Source organism: Penaeus chinensis, chromosome 8 (genome assembly GCF_019202785.1).
Source record: "Penaeus chinensis breed Huanghai No. 1 chromosome 8, ASM1920278v2, whole genome shotgun sequence".
Taxonomy (NCBI): Eukaryota; Metazoa; Arthropoda; class Malacostraca; order Decapoda; family Penaeidae; genus Penaeus; species Penaeus chinensis.
The window spans coordinates 7,924-22,887 of NC_061826.1; the positions used below are offsets into that span (position 1 = coordinate 7,924).

General features: G+C 30.0%; 1 protein-coding gene across 1 annotated transcript; it reads right to left on the reverse strand.

Annotated features, from left to right (window-relative positions):
- Window positions 1-1,416: 1,416 nt before the first annotated feature.
- Window positions 1,417-13,705, reverse strand: LOC125028178 (baculoviral IAP repeat-containing protein 7-B-like). The gene is given in 9 exon segments (XM_047617562.1): window positions 1,417-1,515; window positions 1,517-1,561; window positions 5,021-5,041; window positions 5,778-5,854; window positions 7,017-7,222; window positions 9,261-9,438; window positions 12,201-12,323; window positions 12,326-12,428; window positions 13,685-13,705. Coding segments are annotated over 9 exon segments (873 nt in total).
- Between the last annotated feature and the right edge of the window lie 1,259 nt (window positions 13,706-14,964).

Below are 14,964 nucleotides of genomic sequence, written 5' to 3' on the forward strand. Positions count from 1 at the left end.
TTTTTTAAACAAAGGGGACTAAAAAACTATAAAAGCAGCAAATTGTTTTCATGGAATTTTAAAATACACTGCGTTTTTTTGCTAATACTTTGCAAAATAAAATTTCAATATCGGTTTTTTCTTTTTGGGGAAAAGTTTCTTGAGATGTTTGGGTTTCCATATTTCGGCATTGGGAAAAATTTTAGAGATGATTGGTTTTCCATATTCTCGGCATTGGATAAATTGGTTTTTCCCAAATTTCGGAATTGGATGATTGGTTTTCCTTTTCGGCATTGGATGATTGGTTTCCTTTTCGGATTGGTGATTGGTTTTCCATATTCTCGGCATTGGATGTTTGGGTTTTTCCCCATATTCTCGGCATTGGATGATTGGTTTTCCATATTCTGGGCATTGGATGATTGGTTTTCCATATTCTCGGCATTGGGTAAAGTTTCTAGAGATGTTGGTTTTCATATTCTCGGCATTGGGTAAAGTTTCTAGAGATGTTTGGGTTTTTCCCATTTCTCGCATTGGGTAAGTTTCTAGAGATGCTTGGTTTTCCATATTCTCGGCATTGGGTAAGTTTTAGAGTCTTGGTTTTCCATATTTCGCTTGGTAAAGTTTTAGAGTGCTGGTTTTCTTATTTCGGTTTGATAAAGTTCTAAATTGGTTTTATTCTGTGTGCTATATCCTCAACATGAAGTAATATTTCCGAATTGATATCCTCAGCATTATATATATTTCGTTTATGTTTTTTTCACATGAAGTAATATTTCTGAATTGATATATCCTCAGCATTATTAATATTTCGTTATATGTTTATCTTCAACATGAAGAAATATATCCTCTGAATTGATATATCCTCAGCATTTTTATTTATTTCGTTATATGTTTATCTTCAACATGAAGTAATATATCCTCTGAATTGATATATCCTCTATTTCGTTATTATGTTCAATATTCAATATGAAGTAATATATCCTCTGAATTGATATATCCTCAGCATTATATATTATTTCGTTATATGTTTATTCACATGATCACAGGACATATAAAATATATTTTGGTCTTTAGGAATAAACTTTGATGATCATATATATAGAGTATTTTTCCCTATACCCTCAACATCAAGTAACATTAACATTCAAGATTTACAATGTTGATTTTTTTTCTTACAGGATAGGAAAATTAATATAATCCAGCATAGGTAATAGCCATTTATTAATAGAATATTGTAAATATGTACCTTGTTTTTATTTCTCTTGATAAAATATTGACATCTCGAAAAATATTGTATATACAAAAACAAATATTACATATATATAAATAATATATCTATATATTTTCCATATATATATATATATATATAATATATATATATTATTATATATATTATATATATATATATATTTTATTCGATTCAGGACATGATAGATTTTATGTATGTGTGATCCTTTTTCGACACATGGGACAGTTAGATAATTGAAGAGTACACCATACACAAGTAACCATATGTCCACACGGAATATATACCATTATGTGCGCTATTGTCCATACATACTCTGCATATATAATATTGAATCTCGGTATTCTCTGTATTGGGTGAAGTTTCTTGAGATGTAAGGGTTTCCGTATTCTCTGTATTGGGTGAAGTTTTTTTGAGATGTAAGGGTTTCCATATTTTTCCGTGTTGTTCACAGATGGAGATGGAGACTCGCTTTTGAATAAAAGCGATTGAATTATGCATCACCATCTCATTTAATAGACGTGTAACGATACTTGGTGGTATAGAAGTATTTATATTTACTTTATTAATATCATTAATAAATGGTTCTATCCTTAAGTATGGCCAGCCAGTCTCATCAATATGTTTCTTAAGAGTATTTTTAACTTCATCTTAGAATAGCCCATGGATATTACACATTTGACAATGTCTAATTTCATCATTTTATCCATAATATCAAATGATTTATATAGCTTAATCTCTGATGATAATTGATCTTGAATTTGTTAACAAATTCTACTCCTTTCTTTAAAAGGAGATAGTTACAATTTGGATACCATTTAGCATGTTCATTCCAAGGTATATCCTCTTTCTACCAATTGTGAAAAATACCATAACAGTGAATGCATTGAAACATGGTCACTCCACACCTTTATAATAAAATCCAGCTTCGGCAAGAGCTTGTGGTTTTTGATGAACCTTTTTCAGGCCAGTTACGAGGATTAAGCTTGCTAGTCTCTTTTCTTCTGTCGTAAAAGCTTCTACATAAGAGACAGTATGTTTATGGCCCAGTATCGTTATCTATACCATGGTTTATTTTTCATTTATTTCATATTCCATATATTTCAGTTTACCGACAATACAACAGTTGTATCAGGATTGTTTATTGTTACTCTCCATGTATCATCAAGAAAAAAAACAATTAGGGGAGATACGTCGATGTTTTTCTCTTATTATGTCACTTTTTTATAGTCTCTATTATTTTATCACAAATCTACATGCTACACGGTCTTTTTTTTCTTAGTAATAAAATCCTTCAGCAGCTAATTCTCTAGGTGACATCCAATCGATCGGCAATCGATAAATGTATCAAATCGATATTTCTCATTATTTTAATGTTTCAGTCGAGGGAAAAAGCCTTAAGTCTTTTTTTTTTAGGCAGTTTCAAATCTATAATATTTTCCAATGGAATATAAACTTTGCGCAAACAGACATTTGGGGCTCATCTCCTTATGGATCTCTATATTATCAACTGGTGCTTTGAGCCTTTCTAGTTCAATCGTTAATCACAAGAAAAGCACCTTATATGTTTTCCTAATGTAGATAGAATCCAGCTTGACTATTAGTTTGATTAGTTTGATGGGTACTTTATGACCAGATTCTTCGATGTATTTTGTGTGAATGTATGCAATGTTATTTTCATGGCAAATATAATTACGGAATTATCTCTTTTTCTTCATCTGTAAACATCATGAATGTCACAAACATTATGATATATCACAATCTATACGACTTTCAATAAGGTAATTTATTTCCTTAACACCACTTTTTTCTTCACAGGTCTTTAGGATAATCTTATAATAATAATATTTTCGGTCTGTCTTTGGAATATTTGTATATATCTTTATAAACTTTGCTGAACAAGTAATGTGATAATATAGCAGTATTTTTCCCTATCCCCTCAACATCAAGTAACATTAACATCAAGATTACAATGTTGATTTTTTTCTCTTACAGGATAGGAAAATAATATAATCCAGCCATAGGTAATAGCCATTTATTAATAGAATATTGTAAATATGTACCTTGTTTTTATTTCTCTTGATAAAATATTGACATCTCGAAAACTATTGTATATACAAAACAAATATTACATATATATAAATAATATCTATATATTTTCCATATTATATATATATATAATATATATATATTCGATTCAGGACTGATTAGGTTTTACTATATGTGTGATCTTTTTTCGACACATGGGACAGTTTATACAATTGAAGAGTACAGCATACACAAGTAACCATATGTCCACACGGAATATATACCGTATGTGTGCTATTGTCCATACATACTCTGCATATTATAATATTGAATTCGGTATTCTCTGTATTAGTTGAAGTTTCTTGAGATGTAAGGGTTTCCGTATTCTCTGTATTGGGTGAAGTTTCTTGAGATTTAAGGGTTTCCGTATTCTCTGTATTGGGTGAAGTTTCTTGAGATGTAAGGGTTTCCGTATTCTCTGTATTGGGTGAAGTTTCTTGAGATGTAAGGGTTTCCATATTTTCTTCCGTGTTATTCACAGATGGAGATCGCTTTTGAATAAATGCGATTGAATATATGCATCATCCATCTCATTTAATAGACGTTAACGATACTTGGTGGTTAGAAGTATTTATATTTACTTTATTAATATCATTAATAAATGGTTCTATCCTTAAGTATGGCCAGCCGTCTCATCAATATGTTTCTTAAGAGTATTTTTAACATCATCTCTAGAATAGCCCATGGATATTACACATTTGACAATGTCTAATTTCATCATTACATCCATAATATCAAATGATTTATATAGCTTAATTTCTGATGATAATTGATCTTGAATATTGTTAACAAATTTCTACTCCTTTCTTTAAAAGGAGTTAGTTACAATCTGGATGCCATTTAGCATGTTCATTCCAAGGTATATCCTCTTTCTCCCAATTGCGAAACATACCATTACAGTGAAAGCATTGAACATTGTCAACCGGACCTCTATAAAAAAATCCAGCTTCGGCAAGAGCTTGTGGTTTTTGATGAACTTTTTCAGGCCAGTTACAATCATTAAAGCTTGCTAGTCTCTTTTCTTCTGTTGTGAAATCTTCTACATAAGAGATAGTATGTTTCATGGCACCAGTATCGTTATCTATACATGGTTTATTTATTTATTTCATATTCCATAAATTTCAGTTTACCGGCAATACAATCAGTTGTATCAGGATAGTTTAATATTCTTCTCCATGTATCATCAAGAAAAGAACAATTAGGGGAGATACGTCGATGTTTTTCTCTTATTATGTCACCTTTTTTAAGTCTCCTATTATTTTATTACAAAATGCACATGCTACACGGTCTTTTTTCTTAGATAATAAAATCCTTCAGCAGCTAATTCTCTAGGTGACATCCAATCGATCGGCCATTCGATAAATGTCTCTCTTCGATGTCTCTCATGATTAAATGAGAATAAATCTACGTATTTTTTTTTAAGCGGTTTACAAAACTCATCATATTTTCAAAGGAATTATAAACTTTGCGCAAACAGACATTTGGGGCTTATCTCCTTATGGATCTTTATAATATCAACTGGTGTTCTGAGCCTTTCTAGTTCAATCGTTAAATCACAAGAAAAGCACCTTATATGTTTCCTAAATGTAGAAGAATCCAGCTTTGACTAATAGTTTGATTAGTTTGATGGGTACTTTATGACAGATTCTTCGAATGTATTTCGTGTGAATGTATGCAATCTGTTATTTTCATGGCAAATATAATTACGGAATATCTCTTTTTCTTCATCTGTAAACATCATGAATATCACAATCTATACGACCTTCAATATAAGTTAATATATCCTTCAATATAAGTTAATATATCCCATAACACCACTTTTTTCTTCACAGGTCTTTAGGAATAATAATATTTTCAGTCTGTCTTTAGGAATATTTGTATTTAATTATAAACTTTGCTGAACAAGTATGTGATAATATAGCAGTATTTTTCCTATACCCTCAACATCAAGTAACATTAACATCAGTCAAGTATATATCTTTATAATATTATATATTTATATTTATACATATATTATATATATATATTTATTTATATTATATATAATATATATTTTATTATAATATATATATATATATATATAATAAATATTATATATATTTCCAGTCTTTAGGAATAATTGACTGTTATTACAAATTAATCTATTATTAATATATTATAGTTTGGATATATCCCAGTCATTAGGTAGTATCTATTTTATTATTGGAATATTATAATTATATAATATTCTTGATCATAGTGATATCTCGATGAATATTGTATATAAAACAAATATTCTATACCATAGTACGTTTTGCTATCTGACAAATTTTTATTTTTACAAATAGGACAATTTTTCAATGGTTAAGTACAATCTTTACAAGCAATCATATGTAAACATGGTAAATATATCATGCTATGCGTGATTGTGCATACATATTTTGCAAATATTATCTCTAATCTTGGTATTTTCTGCATTGGATACAGCTTCTAGAGATGCATGGTCTTCCATTTTTCCTGCATTGGATACAGCTTCTAGAGATGCATGGTCTTCCATATTTTCTGCATTGGATTACAGCTTCTAGAGATGCATGGTCTTCCATTTTTCCTGCATTGGATACTAGCTTTTATATTCTGGTTCGTCTATTGTAAATACAACTGGAGATGTAGGGATTTTACTATTTCATATATCCCTTCAAGTGATAAACCAGGAGGATACATATTTTCTTCTGTGTTATCCACAGATGGAGACTCGCTTCTGGATAAAAGCGATAAAATATATGCATCATCCATCTTATTTAATAGATGTTTCATGATGGTGGTGGTTTAGTGGTATTTGTATTATTTTTTTTACATCATCAATAAATGGTTCTAACCTTAAATATGGCCAGCCCAGTCTCATTAATATGTTTTTCGAGAGTCTTTTGAATATCATCTATTTCATATCCCAAGGTTAATATACTTTTGACAATATCCAATTTCATCATTATATCCATTGTACTATTATGGGTGGTATAGTTTAATTTCTGATATAGTTTGATCCTTATTACTATATGAGTTGTATGGTTTAAGTTGATCTTGGATATTGTTAACAAATTCTTTTCCTTTCTCTAAAATGAGATGGTTACAATTTGGATACCATTTAGCAATGTTCATTCCAAGGTATATCCTCTTTCTCCCAATTGCGAATAATACCATCACAGTGAAAACAATGAACATGGTCACTCAAACCTTTATAATATAAAGCCAGCTTCGGCAAGAGCTTGTGGTTTTTGATGAACATTTTCAGGCCAGGTACGAAAGCTTGCTACTCTCTTTTCTTTTGTCGTGAAATCAATTGCACGAGAACTAGTATGTTTCAAGAGACCATTATTTTTATATGTATATGGTTTTCTCCTTTGAAATATATATATATCTCCATCTTTCAGTTTCTCGGCAATATTTTGCTTTATATCAAGATATTTATTTGCTATTTCCCTGTTCTCAATATGAAGTGGACAATGAGGGGAGATACGTAAATGTTCTTCTCTTACTGTATCACCTTTTTCAAAGTCTCCTATTTTTATGTTACAATAGATACAATGAACATGGTCTCTTTCTCTCAAATAAAAAAATCCATCAGCAGCTAAATCTCTAGGAGATATCCAATCGATCGGCCAATCGATAAATGTCTCAAATCGATATTTCTCATATTCTAATAATGAACCATTGGGAAATGCCTTACGTATTTGAGGCGGTTTACAAAACTTATCAATATTTTCAAGAGAAAATAAACTTTGTGCAAACAGACATTCGGGGCTTTTCTCCTTGTGAATCTTTATAATGTCATCTGATGTTCTGAGATTTTCCGGGTCAATTGTTAAATCACAAGAAAAGCATTTTACATGTCCCATAATATAGAAGAATCCAGCTTTGGCCAATAGTGACTGGCTGATGGGTACATCAGTTCTATTAAGTTGTTTGATGAACGTGTTCCTTCTATGTATTTCATGACAAAAATGATTACGGATTATCTCTTTGTCCTCTTCTGTAATCCGGATCATCTCTTTATCTGCCTTAGTATACATCATGAATATCACAATCTATGCAGCCAATTGTATAACAAAATACTTTCACGTACTGGTAGCGATTGACTTATTTTTCTTGTCATGCGCATTTATATATAACAGTATATTTTATATATCCTCAATATTTATAATGTTTCGATATATATATATATATTATTCACAGGATCACAGTATATATATAGTTTCTGGTCTTTGGGAATATTTTCATAAACTCTGATGATCAAACTAACGCAATAATATAGCAGTATATTTCCATATACCCTCAATATCAAGTAATAAGATCACAGTTTATATTATAAAATAATATTTCCAGTCCTTAGGAATAATCTTATTTTTATATATACTCTGATGATCAACTAACGCAATAATATAGCAGTATATTTCCATATTACCCTCAACATCAAGTAATATTACAAGATCATAGAATTATATTATTAAATAATATTTCCAGTCCTTAGGAATAGTCTTATTTTTATAAACTCTGATGATCATGTAACGCAATAATATAGCAGTATATTTCCATATACCTCAACATCAAGTAATTATTACAAGATCATAGAATATATATAAAATAATATTTCCAGTCCTTAGGAATAGTCTTATTTTTATAAACTTTGATGATCATGTAACGCAATATATTGCAATATGTTTCCATATTGCCCTCAACATCAAGTAATATTAATATATGTTTATTTTTTCTCTTACAGGATATAAAAAATATGTTTTACTCTTTAGGAATAATCTTATTTTATTTATATTCATAATGAGTACCGTAAATAATTTTATATTTGTGGTTAAAAATACAGATAATATTTGATGTATTATATAATATAATACAAATGTTATATACAATTATTATTTTTTTAGATTAGTTTTTCTTATATATATACAATATCTGCTTGACAAATAGGACATTTTTTTAACTGAAGACTACAACATATACAAGCAGCGATATGTCCACATGGAATACATAATATACATGCGTTTTTTTGCTACATACTTTGCATCTATAAATTCCAATATCGGTATTTTCTGTTTCGGGTAAGGTTTCTTGATATGTTTGGTTTTCCATATTCTCGGCATTGGGTAATGTTTCTTGTATGTTTGGTTTTCCATATTCCGGCATTGGGTAATGTTTCTTGATATGTTTGGTTTTCCATATTCACGGCATTGGGTAAAGTTTCAGGATGGTAGGTTTTCCATATTCACGGCATTGGGTAAAGTTTCTTGATATGTTTGGTTTTCCATATTCACGGCATTGGGTAAAGTTTCTTGAGATGGAAGGTTTTCCATATTCACGGCATTGGGTAAGTTTCTAGAGATGGAAGGTTTTCCATATTCACGGCATTGGGTAATTTTTAAGATGGTTTTCCTATTCACGGATTGGTAGTTTCTAGAAATGTTTTTTTCCATATTCTCGGCATTGGGTAATGTTTCTTGATTGTTTGGTTTTCCACATTCACGGCATTGGGTTAAAGTTTCTAGAGATGGAAGGTTTTCCATATTCTCGGCATTGGGTAAAGTTTCTTGAGATGTTTGGTTTTCCATATTCTCGGCATTGGGTAAAGTTTCTTGAGATGTTTGGTTTTCCATATTCTCGGCATCTATTGAGTCAGGGGGGCCGGATGCATTTTCTAGTCCACCAGAATAAATAATGGTGATTGGCGGTTTAGGGATATTTGGATTTATTTTTTTTATATCATCAATAAATGGTTCTAACCTTAAATATGGCCAGCGGTCTCATTAATATGTTTCACGAAAATATATATAACATCATTATATTATATCCTAGAGATATTTTTGTTTGACAATATCCAATTCCTTTATTATCTCAAATCATTTATGAGATGCTATTCATTTCTGATAAAAGTTGATCTTGAATATTGTCAAACAAATTCTACCCTTTCTTTAAAAGGAGATAGTTACAATCTGGATACCATTTAGCATGTTCATTCCAAGGTATATCCTCTTTCTCCCAATTGCGAATATGACCATTACAGTGAAAACAGTAAACATGGTCACTCACACCTTTATAATAAAAGCCAGCTTCGGCAAGAGCTTGTGGTTTTTGGTAAATTTCTAAAGGCCAGTCAAAAGATCTTATATCTGGTTTTAGTTCATCCCGGTTATAAAAACTTGTTAGTCTCATTTCTTCTGTCATGAAATTTCTTGCATAAGAAATAGTATGTTTCATGATACCAATGCTTTTCAAGTGATTATTTTCCTTTGAGGTATATACATCTTTCCATCTTCCAGTTTATGGGAAAAGCTACATATTATATCAGGTATGTTTTTCATATGTTGATGTCCTCCTATTACGTTATCTATGTCTTTGATGTTGCATGTTTTAATATTTACTATCGTTTGGCCACATATGCCACAAGTAATATAGTCTTCTTTTCTAAAATAAAAGAATCCTTTAACAGCTAAATATCTAGGAGAGATCCAATCGATCGGCCAATCGATAAATGTTTCAAATCGATATTTCTCACATTTTAATAATGAACCATCGGGAAATGCCTTACGTATTTGAGGCGGTTTACAAAACTTATCAATATTTTCAAGAGAAAATAAACTTTGTGCAAACAGACATTCGGGGCTTTTCTCCTTGTGAATCTTTATAATGTCATCTGATCTTCTGATATTTTTCGGGGCAATTGTTAAATCACAAGAAAAGCATGTTATCATATAGCCCAGAGTGTGCAAAGTGGGATTGTAGGAACAGAATCCAGCTTTGGCCAATAGTGACCGGTTGATGGGTATATATTCTGGAGGTTATAGATGAATCCCTTCTGTTTCTTCATGACGATAATGATCATTTCTAAATATCGGTTGATGGGCATATATTTTGAGGTATATATAATGAATTCCTTCTGTTTTCTTCATGACAAGAATAATATCTTTCTCTTCTGTACACATTATGAATATCACAATCTATGCGGTCAATTGTATAACAAAACACTTTGACAGATGGTAGCGATTGGGCACTTCTATCGTTGTATAGCAATATATCTCAATATATCCTCAGTAACATATAAATATTTCGGTATATGTTTGATCACTATTATATTTATATATATATATATATATATAATATTATATATATATATTTATATATATATATATTATGTTTATATATATATTATAAAATTAATTGTTTCCGGTCTTGAGGAAATATTCTTATTTTTTATAAACTTGATGATCAAGTTAACATAATATTATAGTAGTATATTTCCATATGTCCTCAACATCAAGTTTTTTATAATATCACAATATATATAAGATAATGTTTTCTATATTATAAAAATAATGTTTCCGGTCTTGAGGAATATCTTATTTTTTTATAACTCTGATGATCAAGTAACATAATAATATAGTAGTATATTTCCATATATCCTCAACTCAACACAAGTTATATTATAATATCACAGGATATATAAGATAATGTTTCCATTCTTTAGGAATAACCTCTGATGGTCAAGTATCACAATATCAAGTTTATTTTTTATCTTATAGGTTATAAAAAAATATTTTCAGTCTTTAGGAATAATTTTATTTTTTACAAACTATGAATGTTAATTTATTAATATATTCACCATCAGGTTCGTAAATAATTCTATATCTGTGGTTAGATATACAGAGTAATATAATCCAGCCACAGGTAATAGCCATTTATTAATGGAATATTGTTGATATTTAAAATTATTTTCCATCGATCTTTAATATTCTTGAATATCCTTTATATATAACTGGTTTCATTTTGGCTCTTTTGAATCACAATATCTTCTATCAAGACGTATATATTATTTTATATATTATATATTATATATATATATATATATATATATCCTCACGCACACTATCAAATAATAGTTTATCATTAATATTTCTCAAATTATATATTCATATATCCTTATTTAAATAATATTCTCATATATCCTTATTTAAATAATATTTTATCATACTTTTTATATATAAATGATAAACAATACTTAGTATTGAAAATCAAATATATTATAATGTGATAGGTTTCATTATACGTTTGATAAATCGTTGACATATAGGACAATTTGTCAAATTAAGAATACATGATTTACAAACAACCATATGTGTACAGGGTAAAAATACTATCGTTGCGTTCTTATTTTCACATATTTTACATATAGGATTATTCCATATCTTTGATTCTTCTGTTTTATATTTACCAGTAATATGTTTTTTGATTTATTTTTCATCCATTCCTCGGTGAATACATCACATTTTATGTTTTCTGAATCGGATAATTCTTTTAAAATGTGGGATTCTCAGTGTTTATTGGTCCGGATTAAAGCTTCGAGAGATGTAGGATTTTCAATGATTTCCTTTCTTCGTTCTGGTGATGAGTTGCTTACAGGCACACTAGATGAAAAATGAACAGAAGAAGGAGGAGGAGGCAAATTTTCATTGGTACTTTTAAACCCCGTTCTAATATAAACGGAGTTGCAGAATCATGTGGTAAGGTGGCATTTCAAAGTATCGTTACTTGTAACTAAATACTTAGACTCCATTTTAGATCGAAAGCACCGAACATATGCATCTTCCGTGTTTTTAATGATTATTAGTGGTTCGGGTTTCATTATTTTGGGATACTTCGCGAACATTTGATCCATATCATCAATATATTCTTCTATTTTTAAATAGGGCCAACCAGTCTTGTTAATATGATTTTTGAGAGTCTTTTTAGCAATACATATAGAATAAACCCATACCTACTACATATTTAACAATATCCAATTCCAATAAGAGATCATCTTCATTTGTATAATGAATATTGTCAATCATTTTTTCACTAAATTTTATACCTTTTTCTATAAAGACATAGGGGCAAGATGGCATCCGCATGGCATGTTCGTTCCAAGGTATATCTTCTTTCTGCCAATTGCAAAGACCAACATTACAGTAGAAACAGTAAACACGGTCATCACACCTTTATAATAAAATCCTGCTTCGGCAAGATCTTGTGGTTTTTGTTCAATATAATCAGGCCACTTTTCAAAACTTGCTAGTCTTTTTTCTATTGTCGAATATTCCTGCTTAATACAAGGACGATTGTTGATATCGGAGACATACGACGAAACAAAGTCAATGATAGACATATACTCGTTATTAGTTAATGTTGAATACATTTGAAAGAAATTTGAGAACGTGGCTCAATAGTTTTTTTCTTGAAATTTTCAAGATTTTTCAAAACCATTAAACAATGTGCAAATGAACACCGGGGCTTCTTTTCTTGTGAATCTTTATAATATCGTCTGATCCTATGATATTCTTCATGTCTATTCTTAAATCACAAAGAAAACATTTTACATCGTTGTTGTCGATTTTAATAAATCCAGCTTTAGCCAATAACCGACTGTCAATAGGAAATTGTTGCTTGAAACAATTAGGGTTGAATGTATCTAGTCGGTTTTTTTCATGTTGATAATAGTCACATATAGATCTTTTGTCCTCCATTATGATTGTAGTTTTTTTTCTGAACTATCACTGGCAATATATATATATATATATATATTTTTCAATATTGAATTTATTTGTATGTTTCTCTTATATCAGAATGAAATAGATATATGTATATATATATATTATCCTCAGCTCCATGTATTTTGATATATAATTATTTCATATATATATGCTCATCGTCAAGTTACATTTTTTTCTCCCAGGATGTGTATATATAATATAGTTGTATCCTATATAATGTAGTTGGGATATTCATTATTAAATCACAAGTTTCTATATAAAATATATATATAAACAACCAACTATATGGTTTCTCTTTTCAGTTGAACATCGACGATGGGGGGGGGGGTGGTGGTGATATTTAACCCCCCCCCTAAAAGTGGCAAGTTGGTATTCTCATTCTAAATATAATATTTATTTTCCGTATACCATCACAATATATTTCAATTGAATTGATTATTCATAAGATTATAAACATCGGAATTTAAACAATTCTTTATATTTTAATATGATATCAAGTTAAAAGATAATTAGTATACGGTTTAGTGAATTCTGAAAAGAAATATTTTTATAGAGGCAGAATTTTCTTTCAATTTATCTACATCTTTATAATTCATTAAATTTGTTTCATCCAAATTGAATAATAAAGAATTTTTAATAAAATCATGAATGACTAATTTTGTCTTGATTATCGCAAGGTATGATTTTCTAAATAGAAATATGTAAACGAGTAACAATGTAATGAATACAATTGTTGCAATTTCATCCAACCAGGATATAACAATGCAAATAGTGAGAAACAAAGATCCTATTAATAATATCATACCAGCACCCAAACACTGTCCATTTAGCTGTATTGCGTGATTCTTGTAATGACTCTAATTTTGTAAAATGATATTTATCTTCTTTATTTTCCAGATCATAAGCTGTTACACGTGACGCGTTATAACTTACCATATCGGTGTATTTTGATCCAGTGTGTAATAATTTCATCATTTTTTCTTTACCTCCATCTAAAAAGTTGTAATATTTGCATTGGGTCTTCTGGATAAAGGTTGCCCTAAACTGTTCATAGTCTTAGTACCGAGATATTCGAAATAGGCTTCTTGTAAAAACGTATCAGTCCTCGACCCGACAAGTGGTTTTTCATCAAAATATGTATTTAAAAAGTTTCATAATCATCCTTGTGGGTATCACTAGATGTATTGTGATCATTTTCATCCGAGTTATTCGTCTCTGAATTGATTGCAATCTCGATCAATTCTTTAGGTGTTACCGGAGCTATTTCTCCAGTGGTTAAATCTGTTGTAGATTTAAAGGCGGTTATATAATTTTTAACATGAGACGCTAAGGTTTCGGGTGTCATAACATTTTCGTACCATGCCATATTCAATGCCAGGTCTAATATTATACCTAAAATACCTCCTACCAAAAATATAATACCAATCCCATCCAATACTCCTGCTACCAACGCTACAAGTTCTGCAAATATCTCTAATGCGGTAATGAGTGCCCCTCGGACTAAAAAATCTACTGCAAGTCGTTGAGCGGTAGAGAGTACCATTCTGGAGAAAACTGTCATCAAAGCATTCTTCTGCCATTAGTGCCCTCTCGATGCCAGAGTCTCTATTGTGCGAACCGATAGTCTTTCGATAATATTTCGGCAAAATTTTACCTATATATGATAAACTCTTGTGTATAATTACTATCTACAATAAGCACAACAAAAAAATTATTATCGTAAGAAAAATCATCATTATATCGTGCCCATTTAGGTGATATTAAATCATGAAAATCACTCCATAAATGAAATGCGATATTGGTTAATGTTTTTTTTTATCGTCGAACTGAACGGATAGGTGTCTAATAATGATGTAATACGTATTGATGTATTACTAGAATCGGTAATAGACTTGACCATTTGCACAATATATGGTGGTCTTTCCTTTTTTCCTTAATATTGGCCGATTTTTCATCCGGCTGATTAATTTTATAACGGTCGTCAATAAACATTGCTAAATCATCCTCGCTTTTAAAAACGGGGTGGTTCTTGATAGTATTATCATGGTGATAATTGGGATGTATATTTGGGAAGATTGTATTTTT